This window comes from Vulpes vulpes, unplaced genomic scaffold (assembly GCF_048418805.1).
Source record: "Vulpes vulpes isolate BD-2025 unplaced genomic scaffold, VulVul3 u000000685, whole genome shotgun sequence".
Classification (NCBI taxonomy): Eukaryota; Metazoa; Chordata; class Mammalia; order Carnivora; family Canidae; genus Vulpes; species Vulpes vulpes.
In genome coordinates, this window is record NW_027325784.1 from 58,818 (window position 1) to 85,939 (window position 27,122).

At 39.5% G+C, this 27,122-nt stretch overlaps 2 protein-coding genes across 2 annotated transcripts in view; both read right to left on the bottom strand.

Moving 5' to 3' along the window:
• Positions 1-81: 81 nt before the first annotated feature.
• LOC140597337 (rho GTPase-activating protein 20-like) lies at positions 82-10,940 on the bottom strand. The gene is made up of 4 exons (XM_072745556.1): positions 10,828-10,940; positions 4,250-4,425; positions 823-932; positions 82-301 (listed from the first exon to the last, which is right to left on the bottom strand). Exons 1-4 carry the CDS (start codon positions 10,838-10,840, stop codon positions 82-84), a joined length of 519 nt encoding a protein of 172 aa, XP_072601657.1. The 5' UTR covers positions 10,841-10,940.
• A 191-nt stretch (positions 10,941-11,131) lies between these two features.
• LOC140597339 (rho GTPase-activating protein 20-like) overlaps positions 11,132-27,122 on the bottom strand; it is a 43,570-nt gene continuing 27,579 nt past the window's right edge. The window contains exons 9-17 of the mRNA XM_072745557.1: positions 26,278-26,338; positions 23,454-23,642; positions 21,675-21,847; positions 20,200-20,361; positions 18,318-18,427; positions 17,612-17,801; positions 16,287-16,398; positions 14,250-14,425; positions 11,132-12,915 (exon numbers count right to left, since the gene is read on the bottom strand). Coding sequence (XP_072601658.1) covers positions 12,718-12,915; positions 14,250-14,425; positions 16,287-16,398; positions 17,612-17,801; positions 18,318-18,427; positions 20,200-20,361; positions 21,675-21,847; positions 23,454-23,642; positions 26,278-26,338 — 1,371 coding nt within the window. The 3' untranslated portion in view covers positions 11,132-12,717. The remainder of the gene's footprint in view (positions 12,916-14,249; positions 14,426-16,286; positions 16,399-17,611; positions 17,802-18,317; positions 18,428-20,199; positions 20,362-21,674; positions 21,848-23,453; positions 23,643-26,277; positions 26,339-27,122) is intronic.

The window sequence follows — 27,122 nt, forward strand, 5'->3', positions numbered from 1 at the left end:
CTATGAAGATGTGCACTTTTCAGAACTGATCCATCCAATTGACTACTACACATTTCAGGTTCAAAGCATGGATTCTAAACCTCAGGGGACACATATGAGAGCTCTCCCTACCTTTTTTATGAAGTTCTCTTCCAATTCCAAGCTGCCACAATTAGGTGGACAAAGAATGCTTGGGGCTATACACACTGATAAATCATAAGCTGATATCTGGTTGGGTGAGGATTCTTGCTCAATGTTGCGTAGCACTCCGAAAAGGTATCGCAAGACAACAACATTCACATTTGGCAGCTGAGCTAGAAGCCTAAAGTCAGAAAGATGTACTTTTGAATAAGGCAAGTCATTGCACTTAGCAGCTGGAAGTATAGAGATGGAGAGCACAGAACATCTTTCTAGATCTAGTACACAGCCTGCTGTAGCAGAGTTCCAGGCATGAACGTATACAAAAATGTTTTACCGAATTCAATTTCTGAGATAACCCACTCTGTTTAAATCATTGACAAACTGAAGGTTATACCACAGACTGTTGATGCTCTGGCATCTCTTTTAGGCCACTGACTTTTGTTTACCAGTTTCATATATACAGAAGTTGTATAATGGCTAAGGAGTCCACCACGTTAATAAGGTCTGGAGAAGAGCAATAATAGCCATAAGGCATGCCTGTATTCTGAAACTGGCCTCCATGGGTGTGAAGAATTGAAACTATTTGGCATTGAATATTGTTTTAGTGGTCAAAGAGGCAAGAAGGAAGCCAATATTTTCCTAATAGTATATTGGCTGTATTTCTGAGCCATGACCAGAGTAGAGTACTTATTGCATCATTACCTCTGGGCTGCATTTATTTTCTCCTCCTCGGTCATTTCGTCAAGAACACCAAGCCATTTTTCGTAGAGTTCCGATGAAAGTAAACTTCCTTCGATATTTTCAAGAAAATCCTTATGTGGATAGAAAAATAAATCAATACATGCAAACAGACACACTCACACAGACGCAGACACACACACACACACACACAAATATATAGGTATATATGATACAAAATATATATTGGAAATATCACAGAGAAAACACTTAGTTCAAAACTTCAGTTCAGTCCCTAATTTCTTCCTAGATACCCGAACTGTGACCCACACGGAGTTCACCTCATACTCTCCATTGACTTGCACGTGCAAAAGCAGGTTGTGGATTTTCTCCAACAAAAACGAAAGCATCAAAGCAGAGCCTACGCTTCAGTGGAAAGGAAGACAAAGCTCCCTTCTATCATATGGCACTTACTCTCTTGTGTGCTTTTTTGCAAACTACTACAAAAGCTACTCTCATAATTGCTTCATTCTTCCTTTCCTTAACTATACAAAAGTAGATGGTCTAATGGCAAACTCATGATGTTCCTGTGGATGTATTCATTTCTAGTGTAGACCAATTCTCCAGATAGTTTGACATCATACTATTCAGGCCAAGGTTGCAGAGTCTGTTCCTCCACAAAGATTAGTCAACTTTAAGTAGGGAAAGCTTCAGAAATGTCTAAGAACTCTATGCACACGTGGTCACCATCCTCCTAGGCTGTGCCTATAACACGGAAATAGAAAAGACCCTACTAAACCTTGCTAGAAACATCAATTGCAGGTGTGCACCTTCAAGAGGGCAACACTTATCATGCTATTCGAGTACCTAATGTATCATCATTCTTTCTCCTGTGTCTTGATGCCTATATATATATATATATATATATATATATATATATATATATATTTACTGGTGTGTTTTACTGTAGCCCGGTGTAGTAGTGGTCAGGGACTTTTGCTATTTATCATATAGTTGGACAGTAATGGGGGACAAGGAAAGACCACTTGTGACAAGGAAGGACCACATATGACCTTGGTTCTAAGAGTGCCATCATTACTGCCTTCACGTAGTTTTGTTCAGAGCTGTTAGCAAGTGCCAAGCTAGATGGATTAAATTCTTTGTTCTAGTTCTCACTTCTTTTTCCATTACCATTTTAGCAATAGAATGGGATATCTGTGATGTAGCTGTATAATTTCCAAATTAATCTAGTTCTTGAGGCATTCTACTGAATTTTCAGAATACCAAAGTACTTTTGTCTCCTGCACCTACTCCAAAAGTTAGATTTATCAAAAGAGGCATGTAGCTAGAGCTGGTTACCGTGTCATTATAACCTTGGATGGTGGGCTAGACATCACAAATATTAACAAAAGGATACCTAAGATCTGGTGAAAGGAGACACAAATGGCGAAATCCTTCCTCCATGACTTATAAAGTAAAAGGCACTAAGAAACAGGAGACAATGATGGCTAAGAATGATTTGGTCGCCTCACTGAGGCTTTTTGTATTCCTCATAAAGTAAACTTTTGCTTACTATTGTGAACTTCTAGATCTATTCTCAAATTTTTCATGTGATTTTTCTTTTGGAAACTGCCTTCATTAGGAGTGTGGTGAGGTAATCATCAGGAACAGGATGTTTTCTTTGGTAAACGTTATGTGTCAATGTATATTTTGAAATTTCTTATTATTATAGTAGTCACATTAGTACTAGTATTTTGCATGGAGTCACCCGGTGGGAGGTGTGTGGTGAAAACAGAAAGTATCTCTAATGAAAGGGGCTTTTTCCTTCTACAGTATCTTCCTTAAATTTTTATTTCATGAAGTGTTTTCCATCTGACCAGTTCTTAATCAGTTATGCCTATGTTGGTTCTTGGGCAATCATAATGAAAGACACCATCACAGCTTGAGTAACTCATATGTGGATAAAGCTAGAACTTTCCCCACCTTTAAAACACATGCTACCAGAAGATCAGATTCACTGTTCAAGTTCACTCTGTGCCTAGAATTTAGTTTCTCTTTTAGTATTCTGCATGATTTTATACTGGCTGATTGTCTGAAGATGCCTTCCATGAGTGGTCCTTTTTGATTGATAAAGGAAAGCATATAATGTAGGAAAAAAAGAAGAGTATATGGCATTTCATATCTCAAGCCCAGAGCAAAAGCTTGCTTCCTTTTTGAAAGAGCTAGGCTATCGGATGGTATACAGTTTTAGAGCTGCAGAAGTAAAGTCAATTTAGATTCTTTAGTCAATGTGTCTCTATAGTTTCTACCCAAAATCCACGTTGCAGTCATACACTGAAACTTTTTAATCACTTATTTAAATCAGATTTTTTCATTGAATTTACTTTTAAATCAAGCTTCCGTGATTCAAGGTCTTGTGGAATCCTCACCGGTCTCCTACTTTATCAGTCTTTTTTCATTATTCCCTTCCATAGACGCACTTCCCCATATATGGAAATCTTTTCTATACTCATTTCCCATTAGTTGATTAATCTTTAAGTGATTGTATCCTCCAATCCTACTATCTCTATTTCCCTTCCTCTTTAAAAGAATAGCTCAAATGCTCTCTTATTCTCTGATTACATTCCCTTCATGAGTCTTTCAACCGTCCTTTGCTCTATCTTCATGCCCTCTCCCTGCAGTGTAGAAAGATAATAAGGGCTGGAGTCAGATGGACCAAGGGTTCAGAAACCTACTCTGCTTCTGATCTATTGTGTGACCTGGGGCACATGTGAACTGTACTGAAAACTTTCTAATCCATTTATAATGTGTGGAGGATGACAGTTATAGCTACCCCCTAAAATTGCTGTGATGCAAGGACTGGGGTAGTAGCAAGCATGGAACTAACGTGGTTAATTTCTTCACACCTAGGATAACATTCCCAAATCTAGTGCAGGGTTGCAGAGGTCCTGGATACTCCGCAGTTTCCATACCGACAATTCAGTATACCGATTTCAGATAACACAGGCCAAACTCTGTGGCTGTCATTTAACATGCTCTTTTAGAATTAGCAGATTCATATATGCCTCAGGGTGAGTCTTTATGCTTAGGTAAGATGTTTTCAGTTGTTAGATTAAGTAGACTCCATTGAAGGAGACCTGAGACTACTGTGAGTTCAGGAAGACAAGAGCAGAATGTGAAGATGATTCATGCACACAGAGTCCATTTTGACTGATCTGAACAGGCCTACATGGGTCTCTGTGGAAAGAAGTGGAATGGACAAAACGTCGTTCTGTGTATTGGCCTCATGACTCTGTAGGAGGTAAATCAAATGACACTAGCAAAGGTTCTCAGCCAAAGCCAGGTGCTGTCTAATGATTTCTCCATTTGTGGGTAGGTTTGCATGAGGACACTTGGCCTCTCCGAGGTCCCTCTCCTCAGGAAGGCAATAAAAGACCATACTGAGACCTACCAGTATTGGGAAGGGGAAGTTGTCCTTATGAAAGATATCCGTGAGGGAAACTCCAAAGAGCTGTCCTGGTTTTTCAGACAGTGCAGCTCTGCACTGGTTGTTCTGGCAAGTGCCAGCACAGTGGCAAAATGCCGAGTTCGTGAAAGCACTGCTTTCCTTGGTGTTCTGGTCTGAATCTAAGGAAGAAGGGAGATTAGTGTTTTTTTAATTCACTTAGACATATTTTCACCATTGCCATTATACAGCATGTTCATTGTATAGGCTAGAAGAGGGAAACTGAGTCATTTCTTGTGCAGAGCTCTCCACGTTCTGTTATTGGCTAACAGCATCCTCATGGCATTGGTGAGTTCTTGCCAATAACATTCAGACTGATGGGTAAACCTGGGACTTGATCAGACTCAAGGTGATTATTTCCTTGGCCATCAGTTACTGCCATTACACTGATCTGGAGGCACTGAAACTGTAGATGTTTGCTTTCTACTGGTGTGATCAGTGGGTTCAGGTATCAGACCTGATTTTATTTTTTTATTTTTTATTTTTTTCTGATTTTAAAAGCTATAAGTTTTTGGTATGCAAATCAAGCTGAGTTTGGTAATCCTGTGCTTTCACAGCCAGGCTCCCCTCAGCCTCAGATTCTCTCCTTGGCTTTCTGAGTGCTCAAGTTTCTACCAACCAAAGGAATTGCCTCTCAGGACACAATCTGCCTGACACCTACTTCTCTGGTTCCTCTGCTCTGGGCCATCTTCAAGGACGACTTTCTGCAGTCAGGGTCCTTGGGAAGTAGTCATCACATGCTGGCTATGTGGTGGCTGTGTTCTCTTGTCATACCCCACCAACCCACCCATAGATGATGTTTTTGGTTAAATAGGTTTAACATTTACTGAAAAGAGCCTAAGCCACAATGAAGTGTGGAAACACACTTCCTCACACACACACACTCAAACATACATGTATGTATACACCTACACACAAGTACAAGGCTTGAAAGAAAACATAGAAAATGCAAAACAATAAGAGGTTAGGAATGCATTTATAGACCACCAGTTTCCAGAGATGATTTTCAACTACTCAACATTCCCTATTGAAGGAAGAACTTTCCAAAGAAAAGGAGATCAGCAGTGAAAAGCTGAGTTCAAATTTCTACTGCTCAGCAGTGAATGTTTCCCTTTGAAGATACCTTAACATTGCTTAAATAACCGATTGCTTTAAGAGTCAACAGATGAGCCAAGCTGTCGAAGGATAAAAAGATGAGGAACATTTCAACAAATAACCTTAAACACCGGGCAACTTGGCTTTTCTGGGATGTAGTACGTGCATCAGCACCTCCACCCATGTGGGGCCAGCACTGCACCAGAAGCATCCTGGTTCTGCCATTTAGCAAGCTCAGCATTTTAAAGCTTTGGTTTGCTCAACTTTAACGTAAATGATGCTGTCTACACCAAGTTAAACTAAATATATAAGATACTATTCGGCACAAGGCAATAAATGTTCCCAGGATCATTAATGAATGGGGTCGCTTCAAAAGGGTCGAATAATGTGAAATATATGTGGAAGAAAACTGGGGCATTTGACTTCCAAAAGGAAAGTAAGAATTTCCTAGACCTATTTCACAAGGGAACCCTTCCTGGGAAAGGGAAAACAATGCATGGATCCTATATTCTATATGCACTGATAGCAATCTCCATCTACACGCTGGCATGATTCAGAAATGTACAGTTCTGTAGTTCTAAATAGCTCACTTGATGCCTAGTTTGATTCTCTGTTCTGAGACTGGTAGTGATTTAGGTTTTCTTAATTGCCTCCATGAGTGTGTCTATGTTCCAGAGTCGTCTGGTGCAGGACAAGTTGTAAAATGGTGAAGTGCCACTTATCTAATTGCTGTGTGTCATTGATGTATATAAATAGGTGCTGAGGTGTCCAAACTGCTCTCTGGTCCTGGGAAATTGGCCTGTACTCCTATTGCTGAGGCATGTCTTTCACACCCAGTGGCTTTTTATTCCTTCCATACTATTCTGGGACTGATGGAGATACATGTTCCATGTTGAGGTATTAGAAACTCTGCATGGACATAGAGGGCCCCATAGTTCTTAGACATGTCAGCTCACTATTCTGTGAGGATTTTCTGCTTCCATTTGGTTTCCATGCAGGAAATGGTGCAGATATCCTATGTACCTACCAAAGGTTTTGGGCTTTTTTCCCGTGAGATTGCCACCCAAATCTTCTACTCTATGCCATGAATCATTTCTGTTTCCTAGAAAGCCAACACTGTAAAACTCATAAGCAACATGGCGATCCCTTTTCCTCATATTCTCCTCTTGCTTCTATGCCCGGAGGAGGTGATTTAATTGTCTCTAAAGGCAGCTTAAGGTAGGAAGAAGGTTGAGGGAAGGAATATCTCAGGCAAAAAAAAAATTAGTATTTCAAAGATTCTTCCTACCCTACTTGGAATACCCCTTAGGAAATGCTGGTGTACAGAACTGAGGATGAAAAGCCAGTGAAGGAAAGGATATGTGTGGTAGTGGTGCTGCTGTGAGTTTTATGATGTGTGGTCTCAAGAAATAATGCCTCCTCATCTTGAAAACCACCACCTTTGGCGTGGTGCTTTGCACAGTCCTCTCCCACATTAACTCTTGAAAAGTCCCTCTTGCCTCTGGGTACTCTTCCTCCACCATATGAAAGGAGGAGAAGCTACCTTATGGAAGACATGGGGACCAATTGAGAGCCAGCGCCAATACACAGAAACCTAGGTTAGCTCGACAGGAGCTGCAGGCTAACTGTAAGTGCACAGGTGACCTCAGCTGAAACCAGAACTGATCAAATGAGCTTCCACTGAAGGGTTATGTGAATCATAAACAAAGAAATGGTTGTCTAACCTACTGAGCTATGGAATGATTTTTATTATCCATATAAAATTATACAACACAACACAGTACAATACAATTCAAAAAGTAGGTCATAGGATATGGTCGGCATTGAAGATAGAGGAGATAATATGTGGGAAGATATCCTCAATATGAATATATGGGACCATGGAAAATCTTTTGAATGCAAATAGCTGGGTCATGGAAGGGGTTCATTTCTCATTCATTGGAAAAATAAAGAGGAGGTGTCAAGTGTCATTATGGAGATTCCAGTCTTCAGTGCCTTACTAAACTGTAGACATGTAGGTGGATGGACCACATGGGGACTTGGTAGCATTCTGCAGTTGTGCTCTTTTGGAAATCACTATCACTCTCAGTGGCTTGGATTCAACAGTTTTTTTTTCTCTCACTGACGACATGAAAAACAAACACTTGTCTTGCACCAGCATATTCTCTGACATGGCACTAGACTCATCTTAATTCCTGATGACATGGATTACCCTAAAGATTTCCTCAACACAATGAAGTATATGTTGTAAAACGAAGACATCAAAATTATGGAGGGATTGATGATATGTGTCTCCAGGTTCTGAATCTAAACTTTATTTACAAAATGGGGTGTTGCCAGTGAGCTGTGATTAGCTAGGCTCCAATAATACTCACACTAGTCTCAGGGGAAATTCTCCTAGTTTTATTATTTGCATTTTAGAAATGTTTTTACATCCTTTATGTTATTGAATCTTGACAACACTTCTAAGATTTAGGCATTATTTTTATCCACATTTTAGGCATGAATAAAGTGATACGGAGCTAGAGTAATTGGCCAAAGGTCCTATAGCTAATAAATGGGGGCACTGGAGTTTGTATTCTGGAGAGGTTGTTTGACATCAAGTCAAGTCCTTTTCTCTCAATGATGCTGGTTCTTTTCAACTCATTTTAAAGAGCACTGGAATCCTATGGTGCCTCAAGAGCCACTGATCAAAAAGAGGATGGAGGAGGAATAAAAGTCCCGTGCTCTGGTTTCAACCAGAGTAGAAATAAATAATTATGCATTATATGCTTATCTACATATATAATACAATATAGATGTGGGATCCATTTATAATTGTGTTTAAAAAAATCCCCAAACACTGTATCATACCATGCTATCTCCTAATCCTGCCAAAACGTCTTGAAGTTTCTAAGCTTTCCTGGGTCTCCAACAGTGTGAAACCTCCCTTGACCTGCTAGCCAGCCTTCAGAAGAAGGAGCAGCTGGGAATCATTACCCTGGGCATGCTCTGGGCTCCAGAACAGGGCTAAGTATCTGCCATGACCCCTGGCAACCTTGCTGCCTGTGTCTCCCTAAAGCCTATTAAATTATCCACAGTACCTGCAGCCTTCTCATTGTAATGACAATTCTTTGAATTCTCTCCCAAGAGAGAAGTGATGTCTTTGCCAAATATCTTCAGACAATTTTCAATCAAAAACTGTATGAGAGAAGCCTGTAATGCAAAAAGAACACAGTGGGGTGCTCTTTTTCATATGGAAGAGTTATAGGTCACATTTTGTTTATAAACCTTGGATCTAACCAAAACTGTGAAAGACTTCTATGAAAAATTCAGAGTTGATAAAAATATATAGAAACCCAAGTTCTCTAATAAGATAACTTAGAGTGATACTTTCCATTGTACTTTGGGTACAGATTTTAAAATACTAGTAGTCAGTGGACTAAACTCCTACTTTGTGGCCTAGTTTAATACCTAACATTGTGATACCAATGGTTTCATCGTTAAAACTAGGACAGCTTTCAAAGTAACCTACCTTCTTAAACTTTACTTATTGTGTAAAATTTTGCTTCTAGAAAATATTGGGTTGTAACTTAGGATAATATCTCATTAAAATGTGTAAAACATACATGAAATCCTATGAAATCCATTTCTAAAATAGGGAAGAATGTTTTTTGGAAAGTGGATATTCCTGTGGATTTTTCTTTTTTGATGTTTTCTTTTGCTTGGTTTTTGAGTAAAAATCACAGGTCTGGAGAGAAAACATGTCTGTCTGTCTAACCACAGTCCCTACTCATGTCTTGCTTTGCCGAATGCTAGCTCTCAGCATGAGCTTGGGGAAAAGCTGTCATCTTATTAGGTATGGGTGGCTTCATTAGGATGTTTTGTAATATCTCACTAGTTTCTGTCGGATGTAGCAGAGGCAAAACTGTAGCCAAGTATTTTTCTAAAAGAGCCACAACTTGCAGAGCAAGGCCAATGTGTTTGGAGCCATGGGCACTCATAGTGCCCAAGTCACCTAGGATGTGCCAGTAAGAACCACAGGAGCTGGGGTTTGTTACCATGGTGTCATGAGGAAGCCATGGCTTTGCCCAAAGTTCCAATCTCTCTCCTCAAGGATCAGGCTGAGAGTTGAACCTTGGCTTGTCAAACTCCGGAGCCCAGGTCTTTTCTATCATATTATGCCACTCTTCTCTCTCTTTTGTTTAGTCAGTCTAGTATTGAATCTCTTGGATGGGAAAGAAGCAACTCAACTGCTCTGCATTTCGCAATTTAACAACACCCCTTCCCATATTCCACCAGAGTAGGATAAAGAAGTCTGCCATTCCAAGGAAGGCAATGAAGATGTGTACTTTTCAGAACTGTTCCTTCGAATTTACTACTACATATTTCAGACTCAAAGCATGGATTCTAAACCACAGGGGACACATATGAGAGATCTCTCTACCTTCTTAATCAAGTTGTCTTCCAATTCCAAGCTGCAGGAAACGGGTGGACAAAGCAGACTTGGAGCTATACACATTGATAAATCATAAGCTGTCATCTGATTGGATGGGGATTGTTGCTCAATGTTGTAGAGCACGCCGAAAAGGTATCGCAAGAGGACAACATTCGCTTTTGGCAGCTGTGTTAGAAGCCTAAATCAGAAAGATGCACTTTTGAATAAGGCAAGTCATTGCACTTAGCAGCTTGAAGTATAGAGACGGAGAGCAGAGAACATCTCTCTAGATCCAGTATACAACCTGCTGTAGCAGAGTTCCAGGCATTAACGTATAGAAATATGTTTTACCGAATTCAATTTCTGAGCTAACTCTCTCTGGTTAAATGTTTGACAAACTGAAGGTTATACCACAGGCTGTTGATGCTCTGGCATCTCTCTTAGGCCACTGACTTTTGTCTACCAGTTTCATATATAAGAGAAGTTGTACAATGGCTAAGGAGTCTACTTAATAAGGTCAGGAGAAGTACAATAATAGCCATAAGGCATGCCTGTATTCTGAAACTGGCCTCCATGGGTGAGAAGAATTGAAACCATTTGGCATTGTATGTTCTCATTGATTTGGGGAATATAAATAATAGTGAAAGGGAATATAAGGGAAGGTAGAAGAAATGTGTGGGAAATATCAGAAAGGGAGATAGAACATAAAGACTCTTAACTCTGGGAAATGAACTAGGGGTGATGGAAGGGGAGGAGGGTGGGGGGTAGGGGTGAATGGGTGACGGGCACTGAGGGGGGCACTTGATGGGATGAGCACTGGGTGTTATTCTGTATGTTGGCAAATTGAACACAAATAAATAACAATTAAATATATTATTAAAAAAAGAAACCATTTGGCATTGAATGTTATTTTAGTGGTCAAAGTGGCAAGAAGGAAGCCAATATTTTCCTAATAGTATATTGGCTGTATTTCTGAGCCATGACCAGAGTAGAGTAATTATTGCATCATTACCTCCGGGCTGCATTTATTTTTTCCTTCTCAGTGACTTCGTCAAGAACACAAAGCCATTTTTCGTAGAGGTCCGATGAAAGTAAACTTCCTTCGATATTTTCAAGAAAATCCTTATGTGGATAAAAAAAACACACACACACACACAAATATACACAGAAACACACACACACATATGTATATTTAATACAAAATATATATTGGAAATATCACAGAGAAAACACTTAGGTGAAAACTTCAGTTGATTCCTACTTCCTTCATAGATACCCAAACTGTGACCCACATGGGGCTCCCCTCTGACTCTCCATTGACTTGCACGTGCAAAAGCAGGTGTGTGGCTTTTCTCTGACAAAAATGAAAGCATCAAAGCAGAGCATAGCCTTCAGTGGAAAGGAAGACAAAGCTCCCTTCTATCATAGGGCACTTGCTCTTTTGTGTGCTTTTCTGCAAACTACTACAAAAGCTACTCTCATAATTGCATCATTCTTCCTTTCCTGAACTATACAAAAGTAGAGAATCTAATGGCAAACTCATGATGTATTCATTTCTAGTGTAGGATGTATCCATTTCTAGTGTAGGTCAATTCTCCAGATAGTTTGACATGATACTATTCAGGCCAAGGTTGCAGATTCTGTTCCTCCACAAAGATTAGTCAACTTTAGGTAGGGAAAGCTTCAGAAATGTCTAAGAACTCTATGCACACGTGGTCACCATCTTCCTAGCCTGTGCCTATAACACGGGAATAGAAAAGACCCTACTAAGTCTTGCTAGAAACATCAATTCCATGTGTGCACCTTCAAGAGGGCAACACTTACCATGGTATTCAAGTACCTAATGGATGATCATTCTTTTCCTTGTGTCTTGAAGCCTATATATATATTTGCTGTGTGTTTTACTCTAGCCCAGTGTAGTAGTGGTCAGAGACTATTGGTATCTTTTGTGTAGTTAAACAGTAATGGGGGACAAGGAAAGACCAAATGTGGCAAGGAAGGACCACATATGACCTTGATTCTAAGAGTGTCATCATTACTGCCTTCACATAGTTTTGTTCAGAGCTGTTAGCAAGTGCCAAGCTAGATGGATTAAATTCTTTGTTCTAGTTCTCACTTCTTTCTCCATTCCCATTTTAGCAATAGAATGGGATATCTGTGATGTAGCTGTATAATTTCCAAATTAATCTAGTTCTTGAGTCCTTCTACTGAATTTTCAGAATACAAAAGTACTTTTGTCTCTTGCACCTACTCCAAAAGTTAGATTTATCAAAACAGGCATGTATCTAGAGCTGGTTACCATGTCGTTATAACCTTGGATGGTGGGATAGACATCTCAAACATTAACTAAAGGATGCCTAGGATGTGGTGAAAGGAGACACAAATGGCGAAATCCTTCCTCCATGACTTATAAAGTAAAAGGCACTAAGAAACAGGAGACAATGCGACAATGATAGTTAAGAATGATTGGTTGCCTCACTGAGCCTTTTTTAGATTCCTCATAAAATAAACATTTGCTTACTATTGTGAACTTCCATACCTATCTTCAAATGTTTAATATGATTTTTCTTTTGGAAACTGCCTTCATTAGGAGTGTGGTGAAGAAGTCATCAAAAGCAGGATGTTTGCTTTGGTAAACATTATGTATGTATCAGTGTATATTTTGAAATTTCTTATTATTACTAGTAATCATATTAGTATTAGTATTTTGCATGGAGTCTTCAGGGGCGTGGTGTGTGGTGAAAACAGAAAGTATTTCTAATGTATTGGGCTTTTAACTCCTACAGTAGATTCCTTAAATTTTGAATTCATGAAGTGTTTTCCGAATTGAGAAGTTCTCAATCAGTTCTGCCCATGTCGCTCCTTGGGCAATCATAATGAAAGACACCAATCACAGCTTGACTTACTCATGTGCGGATAAAGTTAGAACTTTCCCCACCTTTAAAACAAATGCTACCACATGAACAGATTTGCTGTAATGCCTCACTCTGTCTCCAGAATTTAGTTTCTTCCTTAGGATTCTGCATGCCTTTATACTACCTGGTTTTCTGAATATGCCTTCCGTGAGTGGTCCTTTCTCATTGATAAAGGACAGCATATCCTGAGAGAAAAAAAGAAGAGTATATGGCATTTCATATCCCAAGCCCAGAGTAAAAGCTTGCTACCTTTTTGAAAGAGCTAGGCGATGTGATGGTATATGGTGTTAGAGCTGGAAGGACTAAAGTCAATTTAGATTCTTTAATCAATGTCTCCCTATAGTTTCTACCCAAAATCCACCTGACAGTCATACGCTGAAACATTGTAATCACTTATTTTAATCAGATTTTTTTCTCATTGAATTTACCCTTTTAAATCGAACTCCCGTGTTTCAAGGCCTTGTGGAATCCTCGCCTGATTCCTTGTGGAATCAGTCTTGATTCCTTATTCCCTTACATAGATGCACTTCCCCAAGTATGGAAATCTTTTTGCCATACTCATTTCCCATTTGTTGATTCTTCTTTAAGTGATTGTATCCTCCATTGCAACTATCTCTATTTCCCTTCTTCCTTAAAAAAAAAAAAAGCTCAAATGCTCTCTTCTTATTAACTGATTACATTTCCTTCATGAGTCTTTCACTGTCCTTTGCTCTATCTTCATGTCCTCTCCCTGCAGTGTAGAAAGATAATAAGGGCTAGAGTCTGATAGACCAAGGGATTGGAAACCTATTATGCTTCTGATCATTTGTGTGACCTGGGGCAAATGTGAACTGTACTGAAAGCTTTCAAATTCATTTGTAAAGTGTGGAGGATGATAGTTCTAGCTACCCCCTAAAATTGATGTGATGCAAGGACTGGGGTAGTAGCAAGCATGGAACTAACGTGGTCAATTTCTTCACACCTTGGATAACATTCCCAAATCTCGTGCAGGGTTGCAGAGGTCCTGGGTACTCAGGAAATTTCCACACTGACAATTCAGTACACCGATTTGAGATAACAAGGGCAAACTCTGTGGCTGTCATTTAACATCCTCTTTTAGAATTAGCAGATTCTTATATGCCTCAGGATGAGTCTTTATGCTTAGGTAAGATGTTTTCAGTTGTTAGATTAAGTAGACTCCGTTGAAGGAGACCTGAGACTACTGTGAGTTCAGGAAGACAACAGCAGAATGTGAAGATGATTCATGCACACAGAGTCCATTTTGACTGATCTGAACAGGCCTACATGGGTCTCAGTGGAAACAAGTGGAAGGGACAAAACGTTGTTCTGCTGTATTGGCCAAATGACTCTGCAGTAGGTAAATCAAATGACACTAGCAAAGCTTCTCAGCCAAAGCGAAGGACTGTCTAATGATTTATCCATTTGAGGGTTGGTTTGCATGAGAACACTTGGCTCCTCCGAGGTCCTTCTCCTCAGGAAGGTAAAAAAAAAAAAAAAAAAAGACCAAACTGAGACCTACCAGTATGGGTAAGGGCAAGATGTCCTTATCAAAGATATCCGTAAGGGAAACTCCAAAGAGCTGTCCTGGTTTTTCAGACAGCACAGCTGTGCACTGGTTGTTCTGGGACGGGCCAATGCGCTGGCAAGCGGCCGAGTCTCTGAAAGCAGTGCTTTTCATCGTCTTCTGGTCTGAATCTAAGGAAGAAGGGAGATTAGTGTGTTTTAATTCACTTAGCCATATTTTCACCATTGCCATTATACAGCATGTTCATTGTAGGGGCTAGAAGAGGGAAACTGAGTCATTTATTGTGTAAAACTCTCCATGTTCTAATGTGGCTAAGAGGGTCCTCATGGCATTGATGAGTTCTTGCTCCTATCGTTCAGACTGATGGTTAAACCTTGGGACTTGATCAGATTGAAGGTCAGAATTTCCTGCCATCAGTTACTGTCTTTGCAATGCAACAGGAGACACTGAACCTGTAGACGTTTGTTTTCTACTGGAGTGATCAGTGGGTTCAGCTGTCAGATATGATTTTAAAAGCCAGAAGGATTTGTATGCAAATCAGGCTGAGATTAGTAATCCTCTGGTTTCAAATCCAGTCTGAGACCAGAACTGCTCAGATGAGTCTCCACTGAAGTGTTATGTGAATCGTAACCAAAGAAATGGTTGTCTAACGTACTGAGCTATGGAATGATTTTTATTATCCATATAAAAGTATACAACACAACACAGTACAATACAATTCAAAAAGTAGGTCATAGGATATGGTAGGCAGTGAAAAGGGGAGATAATTTGTGGAAGATTCCTCAATATGAATATATGGGACCAAGGAAAAAACTTTAAATGGAAATAGCTGGGTCTTGGAAGGGGTTCATTCCTCATTCATTGGAAAAACAGAAAAAGAAGTGTCAAGGGTCATTATGGAGATTCCAGTCTTCAGTGCCTTACTAAACTGTAGACATGTAGGTGGATGGACCACATGGGGACTTGGTAGCATTCTACAGTTGTGCTCTTCTGGAAATCACTATCACTCTCACTGGCTTGGATTCAACAGTTTGATTTTCTGTCACGGACGACATGAAAAACAAACACTTGTCTTGCACCAGCATATTCTCAGACATGGTACTAGACTCATCTTAATTCCTGATGACACGGATTATCCAAAAGCTTCCCTCAACACAATGAGGTATATGTCGTAAAACAAAGACATGTCAAAAGTATGGAGGGATTGATGATATGTGTCTCCAGGTTCTGAATCTAAACTCCAATTTACAAAAAATGGGGTGTTGCCAGGGAGCTATGATTTGCTAGGCTCCAATAATACTTGCACTAGGCTCAGAGGAACTTCTCCTAGTTCTATTAATTGTGTTTTAGAAACGTTTTTACATCCTTTATGTTATTGAATCTTGACAACACTTCTAAGATTTAGGCATTATTTTTATCCACATTTTAGGCATGAATAAAGTGATACCGAGCTAGAGTAATTGGTCAAAGGTCATGTAGATGATAAATGGGGGCACTGGAGTTTGTACTCTGGAGAGGTTGTTTGACATCAAGTCAAGTCCTTTTCTCTCAATGATGCTGGTTATTTTCAACTCATTTTAAAGAGCACTGGAATCCTGTGGTGCCTCAAGAGCCATTGATCAAAAAGAGAATGGAGCAGGAATTAAAGCCCCGTGCTATGGTTTCAACCAGAGCAGATTTATATATTATAAGTAGAAATAAATAATTATGCATTATATGCTTACCCACATACAAAATATAATATAGATGCGGGATCCATTTAAAATTGTGTTTAAAAATATCCCCAAACACTGTATCATACCATGCTATCTCCTAATACTGCCAAAACGTCTTGAAGTTTCTATGCTTTCGTGGGTCTCCAACAGTGTGAAACCTCCCTTGACCTGCTAGCCAGCCTTCAGAAGTAGGAGCAGCTGGGAATCATTGCCCTGGGCATGCTCTGGGCTCCAGAACAGGGCTAAGTATCTGCCATGACCCCTGGCAACCTTGCTGCCTGTGTCTCCCTAAAGCCTATTAAATTATCCACAGTACCTGCAGCCTTCCCATTGTTATGACAACTCTTTGAATTCTCTCCCAAGAGAGAAGTGATGTCTTCGCCAAATATCTTCAGGCAATTTTCGATCAAAAACTGTATGAGAGAAGCCTGTAATGCAAAAAGAACACAGTGGGGTGCTCTTTTTCATATGGAAGAGTTATAGGTCACATTTTGTTTATAAACCTTGGATCTAACCAAAACTGTGAAAGACTTCTATGAAAAATTCAGAGTTGATAAAAATATATAGAAACCCAAGTTCTCTAATAAATAACATAGAGTGATGCTTTCCATTGTACTTTGAGTACAGATTTTAAAATACTACTAGACAGAGGGCTAAACTCCTACTTTGTGGCCTAATTTAATACCTAACATTGTGATACCAAAGGTTACATCTTTAAAACTAGGATAGTTTTCAAAGTAACCCACTTTCTAAAAGTTTACTTATTTTCTAAAATTTTGCTTCCAGAAAATATTGGGTTGTAACTTAGGAAAATATCTGATTTAGATGTATAAAGCAGTGACAAAATCCTATGATATCCATTTCTTAAATATGGACAAATATTTTTTGGAAAGTGGATATTCCTGTGGATTTTTTTTGAAGTTTTCTTTTGTTTTGTTTTTGAGTAAAAACTCACAGGGCTGGGGAGAAAACATGTTTGTCTAGCCGCAGTCCCTTCTCATGTCTTACTTTGAATAATGCTGGCTCTTGGCATGAGCTTGGGGAAGCTGTCATCTTATTAGGTATGTGTGGCTTCATCAGGATGTTTTGGAATATCTCACTAGTTTCTGTCTGATGTAGCGGAGGCAAAAGAGTAGTCAAGTGTTTTTCTAAAAGAGCCACAACTTGCAGAGCAAAGCTATGTGTTTGGAGCCATGGGTGCTCTTAGTGCCCAAGCCACCTAGGATGTGCCAGTAACGACCACAGGAACTGGGGGTTGTTACCATTGTGTCATGAGGAAACCATGTCTTTGCGCAAGGTTACAAGCTCTCCCTCAAGGATCAGGCTGAGATTTGAACCTTGGCTTGTCAAACTCCGGAGCCCAGGTCTTTTCTACCATATTACATCACTCCTCTCTCTTTTGTTTAGTCAGTCTAGTATTGAATCTCCTGGATGGGAAATAAGTGACTCAACTGCTCTGCGTTTCCCACTTTAAGACCCCTTCCCATATTCCACCAGAGAAGGATAACAAACCTGCCATTCCAAGAAAGCCTAGGAAGATGTGCACTTTTCAGAACTGATCCATCCAATTTACTACTACACATTTCAGATTCAAAGCCTGGATTATAAACCCGAGGGGACACATATGAGAGCTCTCCCTACCTTTTTTTTGAAGTTCTCTTCCAATTCCAACCTGCAGGAATTAGGTGGATAAAGAAGGCTTGGGGCTATACACACTGATAATTCATAAGCTGTCATCTGATTGGATGAGGATTGTTGCTCAATGTTGTAGAGCACTCCGAAAAGGTATCGCAAGAGAACAACGTTCACTTTTGGCAGCTGGGCTAGAAGCCTGAAGTCAGAAAGATGCACTTTTGAATAAGGCAAGTCACTGCACTTAGCAGCTGGAAGTATAGAGATGGAGAGCAGAGAACATCTTTCTAGATCTAGTATACAGCCTGCTGTAGCAGAGTTCCAGGCATGAACGTATACAAAAATGTTTTACCGAATTCAATTTCTGAGCTAACCCACTCCGTTTAAATGTTTGACAAACTTTAGGTTATGCCACTGGCTGTTGATGCACTGGCATCTCTTTGGCCACTGACTTTTGTCTACCAGTTTCATATATTCAGAAGTTATACAATGACTAATGAGTCAATGTTAATAAGGTCAGGAGAAGTACAATAATAGCCATAAGGCATGTCTGTATTCTGAAACTGCCCTCCATGGGTGACAAGAATTGAAACTATGTGGCATTGAATGTTATTTTAGTGGTCAAAGTGGCAAGAAGTAAACCAATATATTCCTAATAGTATATTGGCTGTATTTCTGAGCCATGACCAGAGTAGAGTAATTATTGCATCATTACCTCTGGGCTGCATTTATTTTTTTCTTCTCTGTCACTTCGTCAAGAACACGAAGCCATTTTTCATAGAGGTCCGATGAAAGTAAACTGCCTTCAATATTTTCAAGAAAATCCTTATGTGGATAAAAGAAAAATACACACAGACACACTCACATATACAAAATATATATTGGAAATATTACAGAGAAAACACTTAGTTGCAAACTTCAGTTCAGTCTTACTTCCGTCATAGATACCCAAACTGTGACCCACATGGAACTCTGCTCTGATTCTCCATTGACTTGTACGTGCAAAAGCAGGTGTGTGGATTTTCTCCAACAAACATGAAAGCATCAAAGCAGAGCCTAGGCTTCAGTGTAAATGAGGACAAAGCTCCCTTGTATCATATAGCACTTACTCTTTTGTGTGCTTTTCTGCAAACTACTACATAAGCTACTCTCATAATTGTATCATTCTTCCTTTCCTGAACTATACAAAAGTAGAGAGTCTAATGGCAAACTCGTGATGGTCCTGAGGATGTATTCATTTCTAGTGTAGGCCAATTCTCCAGATAGTTTGGCATGATACTATTCAGGCCAAGGTTGCAGAGTCTGATTCTCCACAAAGATTAGTCAACTTTAAGTAGGGAAAGCTTCAGGAATGTCTAAGAACTCTATGCACACGTGGTCACCATCTTCCTAGTCTGTGCCTATAACACGGGAATAGAAAAGACCCTATTAAACCTTGCTAGAAACATCAATTCCATGTGTGCACCTTCAGGAGGGCAACACTTATCATGCTATTCGAGTACCTAATGTATCATCATTCTTTCCCCTGTCTCTTGATGCCTATATATATATATAGTGGTGTGTTTTACTGGACCTCAGTGTAGTAGTGGTCAGGGACTATTGGTATCTTTCATATAGTTGAACAGAAATGAGGGACAAGAAAAGACCAAATGTGACAAGGAAGGACCACATATGACCTTGATTGTAAGAGTGTCATCATTACTGCCTTAACTTAGTTTTGTTGAGAGCTGATAGCAAGTGCCAAGGTAGATGGATTAAATTCTCTATTCTAGTTCTCACTTCTTTCTCCATTCCCATTTTAGCAATAGAATGGGATATCTGTGATGTAGCTGTATAATTTCCAAATTAATATAGTTCTTGAGTTGATCTATTGAATTTTCAGAATTCCAATCTACTTTTGTCTGTTGCACCTACTCCAAAAGTTAGGTTTATCAAAACTGGCATGTAGCAAGAGCTGGCTAACATGTCGTTATAACCTTGGATGGTGGGCTAGACATCACAAATATTAACTAAAGGATGCCTAGGATGTGGTGAAAGGAGACACAAATGGCAAAATCATTCCTCCATGACTTATAAAGTAAAAGGCATCAAGAAACAGGAGACAATGCGACAATGATGGTTAAGAATGATTTGGTCACCTCACTGAGCCTTTTTGGATTCCTCATAAAGTAAACATTTGCTTACTATTGTGAAATTCCCTACCTATTCTCAAATTTTTCGTATGATTTTTCTTTTGGAAACTGCCTTCATTAGGATCGTGGTGAGGATGTCATCCAAAGCAGGATGTTTGCTTTGGTAAATATTATGTATGTGTGAGTGTATATTTTGCAATTTCTTAGTATTAATAGTATCATATTAGTATTAGTATTTTGCATGGAGTCCTCAGGTAGGCTGTTTGTGGTGAAAACAGAAAGTATTTCTAATGTATGGGGCTTTTAACTCCTACAGTAGCTTCCTTAAATTTGATTTCATGAAGTGTTTTCCAGTTTGACAAGTTCTTAATCAGTTATGCCTATGTTGGTTCCTGGGCAATCATAATGAAAGACACCATCACAGCTTCAGTTACCCATGTGTGGTAAAGCTAGAACTTTCCCCACCTTTAAAACACATGCTACCACATGAACAGATTTGCTGTAACAGTTAACTCTGTCCCCAGAATTTAGTTTCTCTTTTAGTATTCTGCAGGATTTTATACAGGCTGATTTTCTGAAGATGCCTTCCAGGAGTGGTCCTTTCCGATTGATCACGGAAAGCATATCCTGTAGGAAAAAAAGAAGAGCATATACATTTTGTATCCCAAGCCCAGAGCAGAAGCTTGTTTCCTTTTAGAAAGAGCTAGGCTATTGGATGGTGTACGGTTTTAGAGCTGGAAGGACTAAAGTCAATTTAGATTCTTTAGTCAATGTCTCTCTATAGTTTCTACCCAAAAATCCACCGTACAGTCATACACTGAAACATTGTAATCACTTATTTTAATCAGCTTTTTCATTGAATTTGCCCTTTTAAATCAAACTTCTGTGTTTCAAGGCCTTTGTGGAATCCTCGCCTGTCTCCTACTTTACCAGTCTTCGCTCCTTATTCTCTTACATAGATGCTCTTCCCCCAGTATGGAAATCTTTTTGTCATACTCATTTCCCATTTGTTGATTCCTCTTTAAGTGATTGTATCCTCCATTCCAACTGTCTCTATTTCCCTTCTTCCTTAAAAAAAAAAAAGCTCAAAAGCTCTCTTCTTATTATCTGATTACATTTCCTTCATGAGTCTTTCACTGTCCTTTGCTCTATCTTCATGTCCCCTCCCTGCAGTGTAGAAAGATAATAAGGGCTGGAGTCCAATAGACCAAGGGATCGGAAACCTATTATGCTTCTGATCATTTGTGTGACCTGGGGCAAATGTGAACTATACTGAAAGCTAATTCATTTGTAAAGTATGGAGGATGATAGTTCTAGCTACCCCCTAAAATTGATGTGATGCAAGGACGGGGTAGTAGCAAGCATGGAACTAACGTGGTTAATTTCTTCGCACCTAGGATAACATTCCCAAATCTAGTGTAGGGTTGCAGAGGTCCTGGGTACTCAGGAAATTTCCACACTGACAATTCAGTACACCGATTTGAGATAACAAGGGCAAACTCTGTGGCTGTCATTTAACATCCTCTTTTAGAATTAGCAGATTCATATATGCCTCAGGATGAGTCTTTATGCTTAGGTAAGATGTTTTCAGTTGTTAGATTAAGTAGACTCCGTTGAAGGAGACCTGAGACTACTGTGAGTTCAGGAAGACAACAGCAGAATGTGAAGATGATTCATGCACACAGAGTCCATTTTGACTGATCTGAACAGGCCTACATGGGTCTCGGTGGAAACAAGTGGAATAGGCAAAACGTTGTTCTGCTGTATTGGCCAAATGACTCTTCAGTAGGTAAATCAAATGACACTAGCAAAGCTTCTCAGCCAAAGCCAGGGACTGTCTAATGATTTCTCCATTTGAGGGTAGGTTTGCATGAGAACACTTTGCCTCTCCAAGGTCCCTCTCCTCAGGAAGGTAAAAAAAAGACCAAACTGAGACCTACCAGTATTGGGAAGGGCAAGTTGTCCTTATCACATATATTTGTGAGTGAAACCCCAAAGAGCTGTTGTGGTATTGCCGATGGTGCAACTCTGCACTGGTTTTTCTGGCAAGTGCCAGAGCGCCGCCAAAAGGCCCAGTCTCTGAAAGGAGTGCTTTTCATGGTCTGGCCTGAATCTAAGGAAGAAGGGAGATTAGTGTATTTTAATTCACTTAGCATTATTTTCACCATTGCCATTTTGCAGCGTGTTCGTTGTAGTGGCTAGAAGAGTGAAACTGAGTCATTTGTTGTGTAGAACTCTCCACGTCCTGATGTTGGCTAACAGCATCCTCATGGCATTGATAAGTTCTTGGTCATATCCTTCAGACTGATGGTTAAACCTAGAGACTCGATCAGACTCAAGGTGAGTACTCCCTGTGTCATCAGTTACTGCCAGTTACAAGGCATCAGGAGGCACTGAACCTGTAGATGTGTTTTCTACTGGAGTGATCAGTGGGTTCAGGTGTCAGATCTGATTTTAAAAGCTAGAAGGATTTGGTATGCAAATCAGGCTGAGTTTGGTAATCCTCTGCTTTCACAGCCAGTCTCCCCTCAGCCCCAGATTTCCTCTTTGGTTTCTGAGTGCTCAAGTTTCTACCATCCAAAGGATCTGCTTCTCAGGACACAATCTGCCTGAGCCCTATTCTATGTTCCTCTGCTCTGGGCCATCTTCAAGGATGACTTGCTGCAGTCAGGGTCCTTGGGATGTTGTCATTACATGCTGGCTATCTGGTGGCTGTGTTTTCTTGTCATATCCCACTAACCCACCCAGAGATGATGTTTTTGGTTAAATAGGTTTAACATTTACTGAAAGGAGCCTAAACCACAATGAAGTGTGGAAACCTACTTCCTCACACACACACTCAAACATATATGTAAATATACATCTACACACAAGTCCCAGGCTTGAAAGAAATCATAGAAGCGAAAAAAACAATGAGAGGTTATGAATGCACTTATAGAGGTTATGAATGCATATATATATTATATATATATACGAAGGCACCAGTTTCCAGAGATGATTTTTAATTACTCAACATTCCCTATGAAGGAAGAGCTTTCCAAAGAAAAGGTGACCAGCAGTGAAAAGCTGAGTTCAAAGTTTCTAGTGCTCAGCTGTGAATGTTTTCCTTTGAAGATTCCTTAACATTGCTTAAATAACTGATTTTTGAAGAGTCCAGAGATGAGCCAAGGTTTCGAAGGATAAGCACATGAGGAACATTTCACCAAATAACCTTGAACACCCGGCCACTTGGCTTTTCTGGGATGTAGTGAGTGCATCACCACCTCCACTCATGTGGGTGCCAGCACTGCACCAGAAGCATCCTGGTCCTGCCACTTATGAAGCTCAGCATTTTAAAGCTTCGGTTTGCTCAACTTTAACATAAATGATGCTACCTACAACTCGTTAAACTAAATATATGATATACTACTCAGCACAAGGCATGGCTCAGGGCAGGCTTGAAAGTGCTCTGAGGGTATAGAGAAAGACAGGAGTTAAAGGTCTTCCCAAAAGATTTAAAACAAGGAAACAACCTTCATAGAAATGAGTTGGGTCTTGATGTCAGACTTTTGAATTTTTCTAAGCTTGATTTTGGGTAGTTTTTGCATTCTTTCCTATACTGTTCCTCCTCATTGATGACAATAAGCTCACCCAGAAAGAATAAACTGTGTGTCTGAATTGTGTTTAAGCATGGAGACATGAGCCAAGGGAAGGCACTTGAAGAAAAGCAAGCGGCTCACCTCTCCCTTGCTTGTTCTGGGCTGGGTGCCTGGGCTTCAGTATGAAATGGATTTGCATCTCTGTGATCTTCTGCTCCAGAAGGAGGGACTCCTGAGTTGGGGAAGGAGAGATGGAGTCCTCTGCTTCCTTTGGCAGTGCTTTAGTAGATGGAAGATGGCTCATTTTAATTCCATAGGGATGTTCATGTCCTGTATGGAAAGAAACCTGAATATTTAGGATGATGGTGATGGCTGTCATCAAACTACCTGAGTGTAAGCATCACCCTATTTGTATATGTTGGTATTCTTGTCATCAAGAAAAAATTTGTATATGTTGGTATTTTTGTCATCAAACCAAACCTGAGTGTAAGCATCACCCTATTTGTATATGTTGGTATTTTTCTGGGACTTCTAGATAAAGAAGGCTGTGCCTCCTCAGTGAGCATCATATGCACCCTTGTGGGAACACCTTACAGAAAGCGTGTGCCCAAGGGAAAGATTTTAAGAAGAGAAAACAATTTAAAGCATGTTACTTTGCTTGAAATACATATATTCATGAGTGCAATAAACAATGCTGACTTTTGCTGGGTAACTATCTGAGAATGTTGAAGGTTTTCTAGTTTGTGCCTTGACACTAACTACATCTATACATCTTAGGCAAATTACTTGACCCCGTCGAGCCTTACACTAATTCTTTGAAATGCTTGTCCACACACAAACTTATCAGAGTGAATATATTAATAAGCATTGGTGGTTAATATTCTTATTTTTTATTTTTATTTTTTGGTTAATAAATTTTTAAATATTTGGAGTATATATATATAGAATTGCTATCTTCACTATTCTCTCCAACAGAATGTCAGTCGAACAGATTTTTTGTTCATTTCCTTTTGTCAATTCTCCAGCCATAGCTACTCTAGAGTAGTGGGATGGGTTGCCCTTATGCTTTATGGTTCCCTTCCACTGCTGCCCTCCCTCTATGGGGTGTCCTGCCAGGCAATGATCAGAAGGAAGGGTGTGCAGAGTGGGAAACCCAGAAGCAAACTGTAAAATGATGGTTAGAGAATAGAAAACCACACCCAGAGCTATCCAGAATTGCCTGCCAAGTGATTTGTTTTGCTCTTTTATGCTTTAAATTGTTTTTCCTCTCTAGAGAATTCTCAAAGACCCTATGAAATGATATGGATTTCATTTTTTAAGAATAGAATGAAAATTCTCATTCTGTCATTCCAGATTTATTACTGAATGTACCTAAAGGAGCTTTTGCTGTTCTTTTCATCCGTCATGAATGCAATGTTCACAAGAATCACAGGGACTTCGCTCCATTAAGGAAAAAGAAGCTTCTATGACAGCAATACAACCAAACCAAGATAACCAGGAGTTAATCCACAATTGAGAATTGAGAGTATGTTTTAAAAAATGCATTTTTGAATGCTCTAATGGATCATCATGAACGACAGGCTCTTCAGATTCCTTAGAGCTGCGTTCGTGTGTGAAGCTATTCAAAGTCTCAAAAGTTACCATCTACATCATTTTATCTAAATTAATGCACTTTATTAAAACATATATAAGTATTTAACTTTTTTCCTTTTTACTGCTAAGCAACTATTTTTTTAGATTTTATTTATTTATTCATGAGAAACAGAGAGAGAGAAAGAGGCAGAGACACAGGCAGAGGGAGAAGCAGGCTCCATGCAGGGAGCCCAACGTGGGAGTCGATCCCAGCTCTCCAGGATCCCACCCTGGGCTGAAGGCAGCGCTGAACCACTGAGCCGCCAGGGCTGCCCCTGTCCAACTTTTACAAAGATGTCAACATTAATTCAAAACAGGAAGTGGTACTGAGGGGTTTTGTTCTCAGTGATGAGCTTTGTGACTCTATAGTCTAAGACTGGGAATATATATTTTGCAGAAAGAAATTGGTTGTTTTTTAAAAAAAGGAAATTGGTTGTTTAGATTTCCAGATTATTTGAAAAAGAGTTATAGCTTCACAGGTTTATTAAAAGGATAAAAAAATTTCATGTAAGAAGGAATGCTTTAAGATTTCTAGAAGAGATTATTGTCACCATTACCATCCATTACTATACTTCAAGGCCTGCTACCAATCCTGTCTTCTTTTTCTTTTTTTTTAAACCCTTCCATTACTGGAAACATTAAACAATTTTGCTAATCCAAAGATTTTTTTTTCAGAGAACTTGTGCTAATAACTATTTTTAGAAGAGGTGCAATCTGTTTATCAATAACCTTAAGAACAGTGATGGAAAAAACCTGAGAAACAGCAAAGTGCAGGCGATTTCATCAGTGAAGATGAGAGGAGTTTAAATGTGATTATCTCATTTTCCTTATGATGCAGAGAAAACTGGGCACAGGGCAGGGGTGTTAAATACATATCTGTACCTGGATTCAGAGACATAACTGGATTTTAGAGAATTCTCACAAATAGAGGCTTCTTAGCAGTTAGGAACTAGAATTCAAAATTGACATATGAAAAATAAATGTATGGGAAAAATTCCAATCCATTTTGCTTTCATACCTAATGAGTAAATAAGTAAGTAAATAGTAAATAATCACACTTTTTCAAGACAGCTCTGTTTGTCAGGTAAAAAGAAGTAGAAACAAAAATTTACATTTCTCTCCCTCACTAAATCATAGCTGCTGAATGAAGAGATGTTATCAATGCCTGGGCAACAGTACCTGGTAATTCTTTATTAAACATGTGAGTGAATATTGCATGTGATTTTCACTTTTAAGGATTTTGAAGCTTAAGAAAGAACAACCATTACTTTGAAACTTAGAGTTACAATTTTGAACCTAATCAATCCCATCTTAGATTTTCCCTGACACTTACCAATTAGTGGAAGTTTTTCCTTGCCAGAACTCGCCCACAGCTGGAAGTCGTTCTCAGAGCCCTTGGAAACAAAAAGAACTAGGTGTCAAAACATATCTTTCACAGTACTTGAAGAACACATTTCCTTAGCATATCTGTGTTTCCAAAAAGAAAGAATTGGGGCCAGGATAAATGGTATTTGGTCCATGGAGGTAGCTATAGTAGTTGTTAACTAGTTCCCCTCACAGCTTCCAATAGACTGTCCCAGATTCTTGTAATTTTTGATAAAGACCGGGAAACCACAGTACAGCCAGCCCCTCACTTTGTGGGTGGCCCATGGTGTAAGAAATGAGATTTGTGTCCCTTTACTATGGAGTAAAAGTCTCATCTCAGAGTCCTCTCTTCTGCTGTCTCTAGACTCCTTGGATAGCGTTGGCCTTTGTCTCCAAATGTCCCTGCCCAGAGATGCATGTTGTCCAGAGAGCCATATACTCTGCTATGACTAATCCTGAGCAAAGTACCTTGAGAGGCATCAATAGCTCAGCAGCCCTGAGCCAAAGGAGACAAATGCCCAAGAGACATTGAGGAGATAGTGGACGGAAGTCTGCCACTGGCTTTGGGGCAGGCAAACTCCACTTTAGGGAGAGAAAGGATGAGGACTCTAGGCAGCATGTCAGATGCAGAAAATGATTACTCCCAGCACAATTATTGCCCAGTAATACTGAAAATCCCAATTGTTTGAAACAAACAATTCTAAATTATAAAGATTGCTGAACTATTTTAAAGAGTCTTCCTGGAGACTAAAGCAAAAAAACGTTTGAAATGGAATTATTGGTAATAGTTATCATGTGCCCTTGACTCCTGAT